The sequence below is a fragment of the Schistocerca gregaria genome, chromosome 6, assembly GCF_023897955.1.
Source record: "Schistocerca gregaria isolate iqSchGreg1 chromosome 6, iqSchGreg1.2, whole genome shotgun sequence".
In the NCBI taxonomy this organism is placed as follows: domain Eukaryota; kingdom Metazoa; phylum Arthropoda; class Insecta; order Orthoptera; family Acrididae; genus Schistocerca; species Schistocerca gregaria.
Window position 1 is genome coordinate 365355949 of NC_064925.1, and position 17693 is coordinate 365373641.

Genomic DNA, 17693 nt, shown 5'->3' on the forward strand with positions numbered 1-17693 from the left:
GTACAATTCACCTTTATATTTATATTATCTCATAAGTTTAGTTCCTTGCAATGGACTTTCAGTAAAAGATATAACCACTCAAAGTGAATTTGTGTACATTTCTTACCTTTGGTGACAGCAGATGCACATCTCCATTTGTCACATTAACGCCTCTCAGGTGGTTGAAGAGACCAACATTTGGTTGTGATAGTGTCTTCGCATATCGTGACACAAGGGCAGTACATCTGGAACAGAGTATGGAAGAAGTGAACCAAAAAATAATACAATTTTCTGTGCATATTAATTCTGTGACGCTTCATTAAACTGTGTGCAGAGCATTTTACACGAAGCACTTGGTGTAAATGGATCAAACACTGAGTTCTAAGCTCACTTACAGTTGATATAGAAAAAATTCTGTAATTTTTCAACTTCATTCCCTTGAGTATTCAGCTAAAAATTGATTTTATTCAGTTTCTTATTGCTTTTGGCAACACATCAGTACCAGACAACTGCCCAGAGATAGAAGTAATTGGCTGCTTCCTGTGTGCTAATATGACATCTGGACAAGAATAAGAAGAAATTACGAACGCTAACCTCCATAGTTAAACAGCATGTTAGGGCAATAACAAATACAGTAGCATTGTTCAACTTCTGAATTTTTTATTGATTTATTTCATCTACACGAAAAACTTGTGTGTTTATCTACTTTCTATGTCTGCATGAATCTCTGTGTAGTAGGTGATACAGGTAAGTCAGAAAGCACAGGCTGTGATTGGCAACACTAAATAAGCAAGACCGACTTTACCACCTAGCATCGCACTTCCCACGACACACTACTGCTGGCTGTAACTTACTCTCTCTCCACTCTACACTAACCCAGTTTGAAACTGGTAAATATAAAATGCATGGGTAGGAAACACTTCATTATTTCAACAACATTGCACTAAATGTAATTCTTCTGGCTTTCCCTGCAATTTGTTGACATCTTGATGTGTTGACAGGTGTTCTGCTGGATATCAGTGTTGTCCATGTACAATATTTTGACAATATGACTAGTCTTCATCATGTGCTGAGCTATAGGTAATACCAAATGAAGACGAGTCATGTTGTCAAAATATTGTGCATGGATGACAGTTATATCTGGCAGAACACCTGACACCTCACGATGTCAAACATTGCAATATTTTGAAAGTTTGTGCCAGACTGGAGCACAAACCTGATCGCAAAACAGCCTTTCACAGTCACCTGCTCTACTGACTGAGCTAGTCAGATCTCACACACAACCTGCCCCCACAGTTTTACTTCTGCCAGTACCTCTATGCTACCTTCCAAACTTCACAAAAGTTCTCCTCGTGTGCCTTGTACGACCAGCACTCCTGGAAGACAGAAATTATGCTGAAATAGCCGCAGCCCAGGGATTGCTTCCAGAATGAATCTTTCACTCCTTAGCATAGTGTGCGAATGGCAAAGTTTGGGAATGAGTCATGGTCTAGAACACAGTCTTTTTCTGCGATGAAGTTTTAAATCTGTTTTCATTCTGCTGCTAAGTAAAATTTCGTTCCAGAAACATTGCACTAGTTCCATGATTTGACCATATCTATCATTTAGAAAACAACTGTTAAGTTTTCATCGCACGTGCACGTGTGTGTGTGTGTGTGTGTGTGTGTGTGTGTGTGTGTGTGTGTGTGTGTGTGCTGGGGCACTATGGGAGGTCATCAGTACCCTAGAACTTAGAACTACTTAAAACTAACTAACCTAAGGATTTCACACATTTCCATGCCAGTGGCAGAATTCGAATCTGCGACCATAGCGGTCGCACGGTTCCAGACTGAAGCACCTAGAACCGATCGACCACGCCGGCCGGCCGTGTGCGCACAGGCTCAACAGAAACAATCTAAGTATACTGATTTAAACAGAGACTATGGTGCAAAGCTATTTTTGTTTGGCTAGAAATAATTCAGTCCTCTTTTCAGTTCTTTACCATTTACCGTTATTACGCATAAGTAAGTATCAGTTGGAATCTGCAGACAGCACACTAATAATGAAGTTGCTTGACTAACTCCACTGTCGCCATTCCTGCCGTGCTGAAGAAGCAAGTTCCTTTCCTTTGAGGCTTTATAGTCTATAATCGACCCGATACAAGCAGATCCCTAACTGATAACAACGCTGTTGCCGATACCTGCGTAGCGATAATCGTTGCATGTGAAAACAAGACAGTAGCTGTCTATATTCCTGCGACAACACTGAGGCGTTGCCATAGAGATGCAGACTCGACTATAGGGACAGGAAAGCCCCGTTAAAACCCATAACGGTGTTTTAAGACTATATTTTTCGATATTTGTTTTGTGTCGGTTATAACATATTTTCTTATTTTCACTATTAACCGAGTAAAGACCGAAATATCAATTAGCCATAGTAGCAGTGCTAAAATTTTTCGTTCTTAAACACGATATTTTTTAAAGTAATTTTTGTTTGTAAAATTTGCATTGACTTGAAACACTGTATTATTATATAAAATGGGAAAAGTGGTCAGTACTGTTATAATAATAATGCCGACAGGTGCGAGCAGAAAAACACTGCATAAGAATCGGTACAGCACTGCTGAGACAATGCTGACCTCTGCCATGTGTCGTAGCTAAGGCACGCGTTTACGTGCCGTATACAAGACCTGTCCCCACTTGGTCTCAAGAGTAGTTTCTCGCTGTCTGTGCCGGACATCCGTTGTTTTGCAGAAACGCACCAATCTTAGTCTGGAAATGTTTTTACGGAAGTGACGTGGCAGTGAACTACAATGCTTCATTTGCTTTAAAAGACTGAAGATTTATCTATCATTTCTACGAAATAATAAAGGAAGGAAATTTGGCAACAGTAACAAATTTTACAATTTGCTCACGGTATACAATAAAAAAAGAAAGTAGCTGGTCTGCTGCCTGTGTGTACAGGGTATGCTTTTATCTCTCAAATACGGAGAAAGTAACACGAAAAACAGAGTTCTTCAGCCTATTTTCAGCCTTTAGGACTGTCTAAATCTTAATGTCTAAATTGTGAAACGATCACCGATTACATGATGATTTTTGAGCAGAGGAAAGCATCAGTCATAAAATACAAATGATCCGTCTCGTGTGTTGTGTATGAAGATAACAGTAACGTTCATGACTTGCTTGATACAGTGGAATAATGCCGCTATTTTTCACGTTCCATTCCTACAAAAAGTCGTTGGAAAGGCTGTTTAACAGCACTTTGTCCTGCGAGCTGAAACCGAAACGAAAGAGTTGCGATAGGGAAGCTTTTCATGTGAGCACGTAGTAGGCAATTTGAATGTAATTCGAAGGACGAGTTTTCCACACTCGTCTATGGGAAAATGGCTGGTGCTCAATATAACTAGAACAGGATGATTTAGACATCTTTAACTAGATCCTTTCTTGCTGTAATTGGGGCAAATGATATTTCAATTTAGAGGTGTGGCATTTGAGACCACCCTAAGAAGTGTTTAGATTTTTTATATACGTTTGCTTGGCACTAGGCTGCTCGGCGAATTCTGATACATTTCTTCTAAAATGGTGCAGTATGAATTATACTTTAGCTATCTGCTGATAAGCTAAAACAAAATGCTGTTCGGCTACTACTCTACATACACTGCCGCTGGATAGAATTGTGGGCTTCTTGAATTCTCATGCGCGTGTGTCGTTATGTTAAAACAGCTGTTTTTACGGTAATTAGCACTTTCGTGACACACTATGCGGTCTTCCTTGCGCTTTCGTCTCCATTGTTAAATACACTGTGTTCTAAATTAAGATGTTGGGGAGAACGTGAGTGGTCATTCACCTGATTGGTGATCCTTCTACGAAGAGGCATCAGCTTTAACACGGAGGTTACGCGGATCACTGAACATTACGAGAGCAACTGGTTGTCTAAATGTGTGTGTAATATAGTCAATGCGTAAGTTTCAAATACTGGAGGACCTTCTCTCTTAACGCTCCGCACACTGTAAGAAACAGAAAAGAAGTTTAGGGTTCACGGCCGTTTTGGCGAATCGTTAAGAGAGGGCTTCCAGTTCTGACTAGACAAAGGCAGTGCGGGGAAACCTACCATATCTTTTTCGAAAGAGTCGCTTTAGCATTCGCTGAAACTGGTCTGTGAAAAGTAGTAGAAAAGCTAAAACCTGACCCCCCTCTACTGGAGGTTCGGGACCTCCCTCGGGCGCGCGCGCGCGTGTGTGTGTGTGTGTGTGTGTGTGTGTGTGTGTGTGTGTGTGTGTGTGTTCTTAGCGTAGGTTAGTTTAAATAGTGTGTAAGCTTAGGGACCGATGACCTCTGCAGTTTGGTCCCTTAAGAACTCACACCCATTTTGAACACTTGCTAAAACCTTGATGGCTTGACAGATTTGAACATCTCTCCTCCAGAATGTGAGTCTGGAGTGCTAAACGAATAACATCACAGTAGTTGGAATGTCTTCTAGCAATTTGAGGGAAGCTCTGAGTGCAATCCAGTGTCTTGATGTTTCGTTCACCGGTGAAACGAATTCAGAAATGAAAGAAATTCTTTTGTAGTCAAAGACAGTCCGGGGACGAGTGATAGATATTGCTGAGTAAGTATTCGAGCTTTTGAAGTACCCTCGCTTTATCAGCAGCATACTATTTCTAATATTCTACGCAAACTACTTCATACTGGAAATGGATGCAGTATGTGCAGGGGCGGAACCCCCCTCCCCTCCCCCAGCCTCCCCCCTGTCCCAGCTTTTCTCCTCTTACACTTTCACCAGTATCAGTTTTCGCCACTAATTGTGATACGAACTGTATAGAAATCGTACAGTCGTACGAGTGAAGGGTTGTGTCGCCTGGGCTTTTAAACCGACCCTGAGTGTGTGCATACGACACTAACTTGGGAACATTACATAAAAATCTGTACTCCTCCCCCTAACTGATGAAGGGGTGTGTGTGTGTGTGTGTGTGTGTGTGTGTGTGTGTGTGTGTGTGTGTGTGTGTGTGTGTGTGTGTGTATGTATGTATGTATGTATTTGACTCAAATATGAGGCTGCGCTGTAATGCGTCAGCATCTTAATTATGTTCGCCCATCATAGGTGCCAGAATAACCTTGGGATGGAACTATAGCAACACAATGTTGATCCTTTCAGCCACCTTCGAGTTATTAATACGGCAAATGGAGGTGTGCAACTCCTGTCTGCTTTGAACGATTTACATCTTTGGATGTTCAACAAAAAGAACCAAATTTAATGTAATGTAATATTATAAGTACGCGTATAATTGCAGTGGCGTTTGGGATGAAACTGTAATTAATTAGGGCTTAGTGTAAGGTGAATGCAGAAGTGCTTGCACTCAACGTTCCATAAGAAATACTAGTATTGTTTGTCGTACTGTGAGCAGATGCGTACAAACAAACCGTCTACACTTTCTTCACTCCAAGTACATAAGTTATCGTGAACATGCCTGAAGAAGGCGAGACATTAGCTGTTCATAGATTTTCTGAAAAATACATTCCCAAGATTCCCGAATAATCCAAGAGAGTGGCTACAAGTGGAGCCATTGGGACCTTGTTTCATCACAATAACACGCCTGCTCATAGTTCGACCAATAACACAACCATTTCTTGTGGAGCTTAGAGTGTAGAGATCTTACACAAGGCCCTATTTGATTACATTCCAATATCAAACAAAAAAGAAATTACTTTTATAAGATGCATTATTGAGCTGCCTTCATTACCTCATTTGAGAAAATTTGAAGGTAAATTACAAGAAAAGACGAGAGTTTACATTCTTCTTCACATCATTCAGAGTAATACCCGTAAATAAGATGGGAATGAAGAAAAAGGGTAGGGGGGGGGGCGTTAGCCAGGATAAAATAAATTAAGCTTTTCTGAGCTTTGATAGATATGCTTAGCTTTAGAGAGGGCCTAGAGAAACTGGACGACTAGCAAGTAGCAATGGAATAACTTCGTTGTTAAATCTCCTACTTATAGTGCACCGATGTGTTCCCGACGGTTCGAAAATGATACGCGAGATATAACTGAAGATGGGTTTCACATTCTGCTTGGCAGCACAAGGAATGCGTGAGACAAGGATGTACATTTTATGTATCATACTGGACACGAGATAAAATTTCATAATTTTCTTTTTGTCTATGTTGTGTGAGATTTTGCAAAGAGCTGCGCCTGGTAGCCTTGCTGTCTGAGGCGTCTTGTCACGGTCCGTGCGGTTTTTCCCGTCGGAGGTTAGAGTCCTGCCTCAGGCACGGGTGTGTATGTGTCGTCTTTAGCGTAAGTTAGTTTAAGTTAGATTAAGTAGTGTGTAAGCTTAGGGACAGATGACCTCAGCAGTTTGGTCTCATAAGACCTTACCACAAATTTCCAATTTGTACACTTCTAAACGTTCATTTGAATCTTTTCAGGCAGAATGACTATTTTTACACATACATACACAACTATATAGAGTTGACGCAAAATTTATCAATATTTAGAACCTTTCAAGACAGTTTGAAATAACTCCTAAATGCCGTGCAACTTAAAAGCTTAAAAGGCGATAGTAAGAATACTTGTATTTTGAATTTCACAAACAACCACTTGTAGTAATTCTGGATGCCTTTACCTTCAAGTGAGCGCAAAAAAGAAATATGCGCAGATTTCCTTTCCTGCGTAATTTTTCCTTATTATGCAGCAGGTTACTTGATTCCCGCAAAATGATAATGTAAGGCAGCGAAACACAAACATCGAACAGTCACATAAATAAAGTCACTTGCTTCACTGAGCAGTTCGTTACATCAGCCGCATTATCAACATATCGAACATCCACGCGAAAGGGATACTGGCTAGATACAGAGATTCTGATAATGGCTGTGGATTACATGCAGCTCTGTCAATAGTAAGACAGGTAGGTGAAGATTGATGGGAATTCATCAATTGTCATCTGGTTCTGCGCCCTGTACTTTACAATACTCGCAATGGTATCATTTCAGTTAGATATCAAAAAACCCTTCTACCACCATTTTTTTGCGAGGATTCCACAGAATCATACGTAGATGAAAGATATATGCTAGTGCATTACATGTACAACATTTTGTCTGTACAGTTAATGCTTCAGTGAATCTTGGACAATGGTTTCAATAATTTACTCGGGGCTATTTGTCTGGCAGATCGTAGAATTATTTAATCTACTCTTGTTTCCACTGAAAAACCGTCTACCAAGCAATGTCAGAGTGGTTGTGTCACCGGGATTTCGTGCAGGAAGCGAATGCTGTAGATTTTTCGTCTGGCCGATTCTCATTTCTTGTTTACGTGGCCCCTCTAAAACGCTCCAGGCAATTTTGAGGTGATTCCTTAAAGTCGCGGGTGTGTCCTTCCTTCGTCTCTCTTCACCGAGCTTGTGTTATATTTTCAGTGCGACATGTATGATCGAAAAATGAACTACTTCCCTTTCGCAATCATTCCTCGTTAATCTCAATGCAAACACAATTCACTCTTCTCGCCCTTCTGTAAAGGGCAGTCCTTACGGCCAGGAATAATCATATAAGGCGCTAGTAAGACTCATTCTAGAATACTGCTGTAGTAATTGGAGTCCTCATAACATAGACTTGACACCATAAAAAGGAATTCAGATGACGCTGCCGCGCGTACGAGGTCGCTACAGCCAACATAAAAGTATAACGTAGATACCCAGATAATTTTCATGAAACCCTCTGGAAGAGGGGCGACCGGTTGGGAAGCGAAGTAGATCGTGGAACGATTGTATTGCCTCCACCTTGAACCTCGTGTACGGATCATGGGAATGAAAGAGATTTGGAGCGGAAGCATACAGGCATCCATTTCTCCGTAGCTTGCAAACTGAGTGGCTAACACACATGAAGTACCGTTCGTCATGTACTGCCTCTTCGGTGTTTACATTACTCCGTTACGTCTGAAGTCGTATCGAACTTTCACACACTGATAACAGTTTTCGGACAATGGAAACTGCGTCACACAAGACACCTTTCTTCCCGTCATACTCCGCGTTCCTAAATATTAAAATTAGCGCTCCCAGCTTTTCTCAGACAGGCCAGATACAAGAAGATGTCAACGTTTTCCATACTCCCAATCAACTGGCTACCCGTGGTAAATTCATGCAGACCGTGGATGAGAAGCCGCAGGCACTGTCACGTCTGCATGGATCCATAACGTCTAGTGGTATCGTCATAAACCGCAATTTGACAAGTAACTAATATGAATTCACTTTCACGATGCTCTGATGTACGTACAAGGCCGACAGAAAAGAGTTTCGGAATTGCAGTAATTTTCCCAAGCCTAAGACAAAGACAGCAGTCCAAGGCAGGAAGAGAATATCGACTCGTTGGTAAGAAAGACTGAAGCCAGGATTTGTACACCTTTCTGGAAGTAAATGTCTCCGAGTAGTTTCCTCGTATACGTGTCATTCACGGAAAGAAAACAGGAAGAGTAAAGTATTCTAGACAGATAAGCCAGCACCTTAGAGTTGGTACTGTTGAAAGCCACTCTCGCTGTTGCGGGAAGTCTGGCTACTTGCTTCTGTTACGCTTTTAGCCGTAATGTTCGAGCAGCTACACCATGTTGAAAAGGGTGTTCGTTCGAGTCTCTTAAGAGATTCACAGAAACGTAAATGAGGCTAGGCAGATTGGCGAGGTCTTAGACGTAGACCTGCTCGCGTTGTAGCTCAAGATCCAGAGGCTATCACCAACACAATCGATTTCCGACGTCCTACGTCGCCACCCAGAAGCTGGTCCAGTGCTGAAGAAACGTAGGCTACGTCTTATTCCGAAATAACTGGATCTAAATGTGTACTGCGGTATAATTTAGGGTTCCCGCGATTTAGGAACATCACTTCAAGTGAATACCGCGATAGTTCCTTTCCAAGATCATCCTAGGTCTCATTGCCGAACCTTATTCAAAGGGGCCAATCTTTAGTCACCACTGACAATGGGGAAACCTGCCAGTACGTTGTACAGTGAATGACTACGACGTGAGTCTTGCCATAATCGTCAGTTCATTTCAATCATTTTCCAGCAACTTGCTGCCTATAATTAACTGGACACTGTGTTAAACACAGAAGAAAATACCGTGTACACTACTCACTGATCGCGAGGGGCCTTGTCCGCGATGAAGTCTGGCATGGTGGCTGCCGATGGTGGACTGTGGTCCTGTGTCCTGGAGAAGAGGCAGGGATGTCCCTCGAGTTGCTCCTGACTGTAACCGCTCAACGACGTTGCAGTTTTATACGCGGCCGGTGTGGTACTGAGGGGGAAGAGAGGGGGGGGGGGGGGGGACATGGATGGAGTTTGGATGGAGGAGGAGAGGGGGGGGGGGGGGGAGCGGAGCGGTAGATGACGTCCGCGTTGAGATAGGCCAGAGGCTCAACGGAGGACCTGTAAACTGACTGCTGCCAGCATTTACTGGTTGTCCATTTTTCCCGTGTATCGATTGGAGACTTTGCTCTCACGTGGCCTTCCTCGTACGCTATTAACGCTTCAGTTACGTGACGTCACTGACAGGGACGAAAGACGTCTCAGTATTTCACAGCAAGGAAGTTACGTTATTTCCGGTTTAACTCGAAGCCATTTCGTAATCAGTGTCTTATTTTTCTACAAAGCCCGTTTTGGAAGAGTGTGGTCTGCTACATGTAAAGTCAGGTCTTTCGTTTTCAAATTCATATCACCCGTTGGTAATGTCCTTCGAGGTATTAAACGCAAAAGCATATTGATTGCCAACCACTGTTTTCACATATTCAGTTTTACATCATGAGATAGATCACACAATTACCCCAAATTCAGTATGCTCGTCCATTCCTTGATAAAACCACAGGTATCAGTCAGTATAGAACCGAAAAACTGACAAATGGAATGTCGAAGAACAATACGTAAGGAAATAAGACATAAGTATACAAGGAATGGGTCAATAACAGAGCCGTAGCAGTTATTTGAAGCTGTTCGGATCGGAATGAGCGACGAGAAGTGTGGTTATGAACTACCTGGAGCCATTGACGGCCATATCTGGGTTTAAATTTCTACCTTATGCTCCTGAGCAGGACTTTCCATAATATTCCTAACTAAATGGAGCGACAACTGATCTTTTCCTCCTTTCTCGCTAGTGCTCAACCAGTGACAAATACACTACTTGCATGCAAGAAAGTGAAAATTTGTACAAAACGAAAAAGGTACAAAAACAGGTCTCATGCATTTCGAACTCCTTACGGTCAGGAGAACATTTTCTGTTATATGCATATAGCGTACAACGCCTCTGGAACGCTCTTTAAACGTTTCTGTGAGTGAAACATGCTGCAAGCGTGTTGAAGTTTGCTTTTATTTAAGTTGTGGTGGTATGTGATTATCATTAACCTATTAACAGGCACGTTGACGAAAACACAAAAAAACAATGCCACTTGTTTTCATGAACTCATACTGTCATAACACCGAGCTCTACGTATGTTTACAATGAACAGAGTAACTAAGCTACTTAAGTACGAGCGTAACAGCGTGTTTACACTGAACACAAAAGCAAATTTAACTTATGCGTGAATTTTACAACGTTTTTACAGTGAACAGGCCAGCCAATTTAAGTTGAGGCGTTTGATCACAAACCTACTTCGTTTTCGGAAGAATATTTGTTATCAACGAGAACTATTATTTTGCACCAAGCATAGATGTCGGAGCTTGTTATCGCACATACCGCAGCAGAGAGAGACATGTACGGCTATCTCAAGAATAGTAATTTACACGAAACTGTATGTTTTTGAGTGCATGTACGCCAAAGAGCAGTGCTGCTTCGGCTCTACTGAAACCAGATGCGTGTTCTTTTGATCGGAGCATTAGAACTTAACACCATCCTCTAGTATTCGCCTAAATAAGTACGGAATTCAACCGAAAATTGTACGGGTTCGTTCTTCAAATCTTTTACTTCGTAAAACACGAATCTGAGGAGCCAAAAACGGGAGTACGACGTCAACATGCCATCGACAACACTCAACATGCCATCGACAACACAGCCGCGACAAACGTACAGAATGTAACGTCCGTGAAGGTAATGGAAGGAATTGACTGGGAAACAACTGACATGGTATGTCAGGATGGTCGAATGGGGATGTGAAGACCAGTATTAGCCATTACGGCTCCAGTATCAACCTGTTCGCTACCTCACTCGGTATATTCGCGTTATGCATTCGGAACTTCTCGAATCAATCAGAGAAACTAACACAAATGTCGGACGCGGTGTCGCTATCAAAAAGTACTCCTTGCGTTACGTTGGGAACTTAGAAAATGCATCTTAACGGCGATCTTTAACTGAAATAGCGCTTTTTCTTTTATGAAAAGAGACTCACGAAGCTAATAAATTTCCAGTCATGTACACAATCACTCTGATATACGCTGTTTCCTTTAGCGTCGTGTGTCAGAACTACTTTATCAGTAGAGCTGCATACAGGACAGACTGATCTACCAGTAATTTAGTTTCTGGAACTTTTGGCCCAAACCTGTAACAGACGTACTCAACCACAGACGTGCAAATAAGGAAAACTCGTTAGCTTTTGCTTCTATTACGTGCGTCATATCGATAAAGCAAGTTTCCAAGATTCCGGTGGAAAAGAAGCACGTAAAACGTGACTAAACAGCATAGCATCATGGCGTAAGCTGTTTCTGGAATACATATGTTTCTTTATCAGATAGTGAATTGCATGATACAGAGCTTATGAAAATGTAAAACATACAAACAATGGATTACAAATGCCGTCCTTTTAGGTCTTACGCTGTAGTCGCTGTAATCAATTTGTGCCTGTTTTACCTTCTACTGCAGTCGTTGGGGAGATAAATATTCAAGTTCCCGCGCGTAAACTATTATGAAAATCAAAGCAGAAGAATTTAATTACCCATATCCACAGTTACTGGCAGAGAGCCTCACAATGAGAGACGAAACGTTATGCAGATTATGTATAAAGCTGCAGCATAAGTTTTCAGAAGTATGTATTATCTAGGAAGTAAACTGCGAATGTGAAGACTCGTATTAGATAGGAAAGTCTGTTTCATCGCCCGAGGTTCATCCCTCCGTTTCGAGTAATATCGTCAGAAGTTTTCGGTCTGCGGAAACTTACGTCTGAGGGTCGTACATAGTTCAGTCCACGGAGCGATACGGTCCGCCTTCTTGGTTACCAGAGTCCATAAGTCAGTCACCAAGTCGGACAAAGAATGCGAGTAAAGAATGTCAGCAGATATCCGCTTCCATGATACGTTGTATCAAGCTAGGTTTGCTCCTGAAAGTTCGCATTCACCGTAGTACCCATACTCTGCGCTCCTCATGCTTGCGGTCTCTGTTCTTAACGCAGTCGCTGGGTCAAATTATTTCATTCGAGTATCAGTGAATTCGGCAAGGTATGTATCTGCACGACATTAACTTCCAGTAGTTTAATGATTCTGAGTGTCCAACTGACATGCTTCAGTGTACAAGAACTGTCAACGCAATTCAAGAAAATAGGAGAGATGTATTGTAGTAAAGGAATATACAAATAGAAATTATGAATTGCGACAAGGTGAAAAATAAATTTCGATGGCGGAAATCCAAGTATTGCCTTTACATTTACTGCGGGAGGCAATTCATAATTAATTAGATGGTTCTGAAAAGTTATGTTTCCATTGAGAAGTGAGGAAACAAATACTCTAGTCTGAACCACAAATGCATTCATATGAGATCGCTATATGATACGCAGTTTGTACATTTAAGAGTATCTTATTTGTAATGCGTCCTGCAGAAATTCGCTGCAAAAGAGCACACGAATACTAATCAAAGTTCTTGTTTAATAAAACAACAATAGTCCAGATTAAATAACAAGAAATTCAGATTCTACAGAAATTTTAGTTTATTAATTTTCTACGAGGATTGACCAGAAAATAATGCACCGCATTTTGTTTTCTCAACCGAAAAAAATGCTACGAATGCGAAACGTTACGTATGTATTATTTGAATTTCCCAAGTGAGCGCGCCAAGTTTCCGTCACTTTCGACATATAGCAGCTGCAGGACAGTTTCAAAATGGCGTCTGTAGATGATGTACGTTACAAGAAACGTGCCGTCATTGAATTTCTCACTGCAGAGAAAGAATCTGGGGAATATTCACAAACGCTTGTGCAAAGTCTATGGGGCATCTTCTGTCGACAGAAGTACAGTCAGTAGCTAGGCACGGAGGGTGAGGTCATCAGAAGGGGGTTCGGTGGAGCTCCACGATTTGCAGCGATCGGGGAGATCATCCATGGCTGCCACACCTGACATGTCGTAGCGAGCTGACTGTCTTTCGCCATTAAAGGATGCCGTTCGTGGAAGAAATTTTGAGGACGATGAGGAGGTGATTCACATAGTGAAGCACTGGCTCCGCCACCGGGACATGGATTGGTACCGTCAGGGCATAGACGCCCTTGTCTCGTTCTGGAGGAGGGCCATAGAAAGGGATGGAAATTACGTGGAGAAATAGGGAGTGTAGATAAAACACTATTCTTTCGTGTGTGTAATTCTCATTATGTTCAATAAAGAAATGTTGAAGAAAAAAACCTGGTATGTGTGTCATGGTTTCTCATCATTATGTGTGTAACGAAGCATTGTCCATTTGTTTTTATTGCAATCTGGTAACGGTATATGGATCCGTATCGATGGCGCAGTATATCTATTCCTTCTTGAATGACACGCTAATATTAACTTCTATCACCATCCTCGAAAGCTGGAACCATTTACCAATACTGTAGGATTTGGGCTGGGTTGTTTGGGGGGGGGGGGGGGGGGGGAAGAGACCAAACAGCGAGGTCATCTGTCTCATCGGATTAGGGAAAGATGGGAGAGGAAGTCGACGTGCCCTTTCAAAGGAACCATCCCGGAATTTGCCTGGAGCGATTTAGGGAAATCACGGAAAACCTAAATCAGGATGGCCGGACGCGGGATTGAACCGTCGTCCTCCCGAATGCGAGTCCGGTGTGCTAGCCACTGCGCCACCTCGCTCGGTCCCAATACTGTAAAAATGTGAGGGGGAGGAGGATCAGAGGAAGAAAACAAGGCTCCAGGCATCACAGTAACTTTTGATACGGAACAGTCTTCCAATTGGCAGCTGAATATACAAGCAATAGGCATAGCGTTGCGGCTCTGCTCTCAGCTCACGAGAGCAAATTTTCTTTCTTGAGAACGAAGCCTAGGGTCTTAAAGCGACTATCGCCAACACGAATAGCGTCAGATGAGAACCCTTCAATCTCTTTGTTTTCCCTTTAGATAATTCTCTAGAGTACAAAGAACGGAGACGACTTGTTTACGCGACGAAGGTGGCGTGTGGTCTTCACCTGCTGGAGGAACACAGGGAAGTCCGGTCCAGGAAGATAAGCGGCCTGAGCGCCGGCCTTCACCCACTCGCATCCCGTCCTCGCCTCACTGGCGCAGTGATTGCATATCACGCGGACTTCGATTTCCGATCGTGGCGACCCAGCGAATAGTTCCGTCGGTCACGGACGGTGCAGACCGATCGCCTGTCTACGCAATAAGATTCAAACAATTGCTCACGCACGACGGTTGTTTCCGGTCTAGTTTTAGGGCGGCCTGCCTTAATTTTTTCCAACATGGCAATATTTTAATTCACATTGGCAAAGACGAAAGTCCGAAACGTCCTATAACATTCCCAACGACTCTCAGATGACTACAGTGAGGAAACATTGACGAAATTTTCGTCGTGTATTAAATACTTTCCATTGGGGATAAAGGACTTTGGAAGCAGGGATCTACTATCGGTAATGACATTCATTATCTCTTAAACACTGCTGTACAATCGATACAATTTTACAATTTTATTCTTAGAAACACTAGTATTACGTCACGTTTGGTCATTTTATCCTCTGTTTACCTGCGGATATGCACTTGGCCGTGCAGTAGACGGAATTACTGTCCTTTACTTTGAGGAACCCAATCACCCCTAGCCAGTATAAACTTAAATTCGATTTTTACGCTGGTCTAGTTTGCGCAATAGTCAAGACAGATGACGGTTAGAGTGTCCGTGACCAGTCACCCCAAATTAATAATTTTAAATGTAACATCTATCTAGCAAATTAGCCACTGGAAATTTATTTAAACTGTACTAACGCGAAATTTTTTAGTAAAATTTGCGCGTTTCGTGCGGGGGGGAGAGACACGAAATGAGGTGACTTCTTCTAGATCGTCATTCCAGAAGAAATTAATGAGTCACCCTGGTGGTTTACTGGTTGCTGGTTAAAAGTGTACTGGAAACCATATACTGATTTAAACTAATAGGATCGGGCTCAAAATGAAAATTGCTTTCCAACAGATTCATTAGTTTTCAAGCGACTGTCACAACTTTAATGATAGTGTAACAGTTGTGCTTGGAATTTTGACGTGACACAGAGTGCAGATATATATTTTATTGCGCTTCTGTTAATGGCCTAAGCCGATACGTTTTAGGATGTGTAATTGTTTTTAATAGACAAAGACGAAGAAGTAGTGAAATAGGCCCTTAACATTAACTAAAGCACGCTAGTGGTTAAGTAGTGCAGCGCAGTTATTCGCCCAGCGCAAATAACAAAGTCCAAACTTAGCAGCAGAAAGTCGCTCTGCGCTGATAAATCACACAGCGAGAGGGCTCTGGAGGTGAACACCGTTCGTACTTTATCACTGCCTCCCGGCCACCTTTCCTGGACGCTGTTGCAGACCTGGGAAAGAAACTTTGGTGCTGCATTTGCTTTTTAAGGGAATTTTGTTGTGATCTTCAGCCCGGAGACTGGTTTGATGCTGCTCTAAAAATGTTTCAAATGGCTCTAAGCACTATGGGACTTGAAATCTGAGATCATCAGTCCCCTAGATTTAGTACTACTTACACCTAACTAACCTAAGGACATCACACACACTCATGCCCGAGGCACGATTCGAACCTGCGGCCCTAGCAGCAGCGCGGTTCCGGACTGAAGCGCCTAGAACCACTCGGCCACACCGGCCGGCGTTTCGAGTTAAAAATTATGACTTCTTCACCTAACTGTCCCAGTATGAAAAGAACGCAGTTCTTCCTGGACGAGTGCCAGTAGTAAGTGAACGAATGTTTCATTTTAATAACGCAATCTTAACATACGATGCCCGCCTCCGTAGCTGAGATCGCTAATGCACACATTTACGGTGGCCCACGACTCGGGGGTAGCCAGTTCTATTCCTTATCATGGGAGAAATTTTTACCGCTAGTATTTGTCCGACAAGGGAGAAGAGATGGTGGTGTGTAGTTTTTCATCACTTGACTTAGTACCAGTGTCTTGGATGAAATTGCAATCATCCCTTTAGCGTGAAAGCGTGGGACAATGTTGGTAGTGATTCGTCCGTCAGATGGTAACAAGGCTTGTTGACCTCCTTGGCGCAATTCAAGAGGTGGAGGCTATGTCCGGTGCCAGAGGTTTACTCACTCACTCCTCTCTATAACCGTCTTTGAAACAAGCGCACCAGTAATAACTGCACGCACTCACTACAGTTACCGACACACAATTGAAAGAAACGTGCCATAGTGCACGCAGGAAGAAAACCACTCCAAGTAGACGGCTACTCTATCCCATACTCTTTTACTTTATTGAATCGGACGGTAGCTATGAACGATTAATACGTCGGAAGTGACTTCAGTAATAAAATGCATTGTCCAAAGTTGACTCTTAACGTTGCAGTTGACAAGAAAATAGCCCCTTGGACTATGTTCTACGTAAAATAAGTCTTGTTATCTGTTTGTGTCATTTCCCTGAAGAGCATGAGGCGAGTATGGGGAGGTTGTGTCAGTAGGCCATCGCATTATTCTCCAACACTGGAGAGTTTTAGTAACGGCACGTATTTTCACATCTGATGTACGGAGCAGCCGTCGTCGGACGTCCTTCTGACTTGCTATCAGTGGACAGCCTGCCTCCTTGATCCCCGAGCCGTATTATATCAGATTTCTATTTAGGTCACGGATAAACTCTGCGACTTCCTTTATTCTTTGTAAATATGACTGTCCTTCCAAAAACGAGCTTTTTCCATTGTTTTCATTCCACAATGTTTTTTGTCTGTCACATAAATGATCTGTAAATTTTGGCGTCATTCATTTATGTAGGATGTGATTATATGGTGTCTACAAGAGATGGAAGAAACCTTTTGCTCCAAGAATCGTTAGAAGCTAGTGACAGCCAGGGACGGTTTTCTAACAGCCGTGAGATGAATATTGCTTTAGAGATGTTCCTGACCTCGCACGTGTGTTTTTTGTGGTTGAAGATGAAGCGTTTGGTGTACGAAACAATGATACACACTCTAAAGGAGACTTTAGCCCGTTAGGCTGAAACTGTACCTATTATTCGTGAAACACCTAGTTGTTTTGAACGTAGATGCCATTTTTGGCATCGGTGTAAAAGGACACCATTTTCAGCAACAGCCTTAAAACAGTTTTCATCACACGGCAGTTTGGACACAGTCTCTATCACAACTGTCAAAATCTTCATGGGCACCCTGTCAGAAAGATGGTCACAGAAAAACGCGTTTCTTTTTATCTCCGCTTAACACACTAAAAATCTGTGTACGCAGTTTTATTAAACTCTTTATATGTTTTTAAAGTGTCAGTTAATAATAACTGGACAAGGGGTGGACAGGCAATACGGTAGCAAGTTCTTCAAGGGAATCTCGGTATTTACGTGAACTGCTTATTTACGTGAACTGCTTTTGGATAACCGCATGAAAA

The 17693-nt window shown here is 42.4% G+C and overlaps 1 protein-coding gene across 2 annotated transcripts in view; it reads right to left on the reverse strand.

Moving 5' to 3' along the window:
* LOC126278052 (phosphoenolpyruvate carboxykinase [GTP]-like) overlaps positions 1–17693 on the reverse strand; it is a 136218-nt gene that overhangs the window by 12141 nt on the left and 106384 nt on the right. The window contains exons 1-2 of one of the 2 annotated variants that reach the window (XM_049977857.1): positions 9072–9278; positions 107–224 (exon numbers count right to left, since the gene is read on the reverse strand). In XM_049977857.1, the coding sequence (XP_049833814.1) occupies positions 107–224; positions 9072–9265 (312 nt within the window). In that variant the 5' untranslated portion in view covers positions 9266–9278. Of the gene's footprint in view, positions 1–106; positions 225–9071; positions 9279–17693 lie in introns of those variants that run through there. The other variant, XM_049977859.1, reaches the window with a different exon arrangement.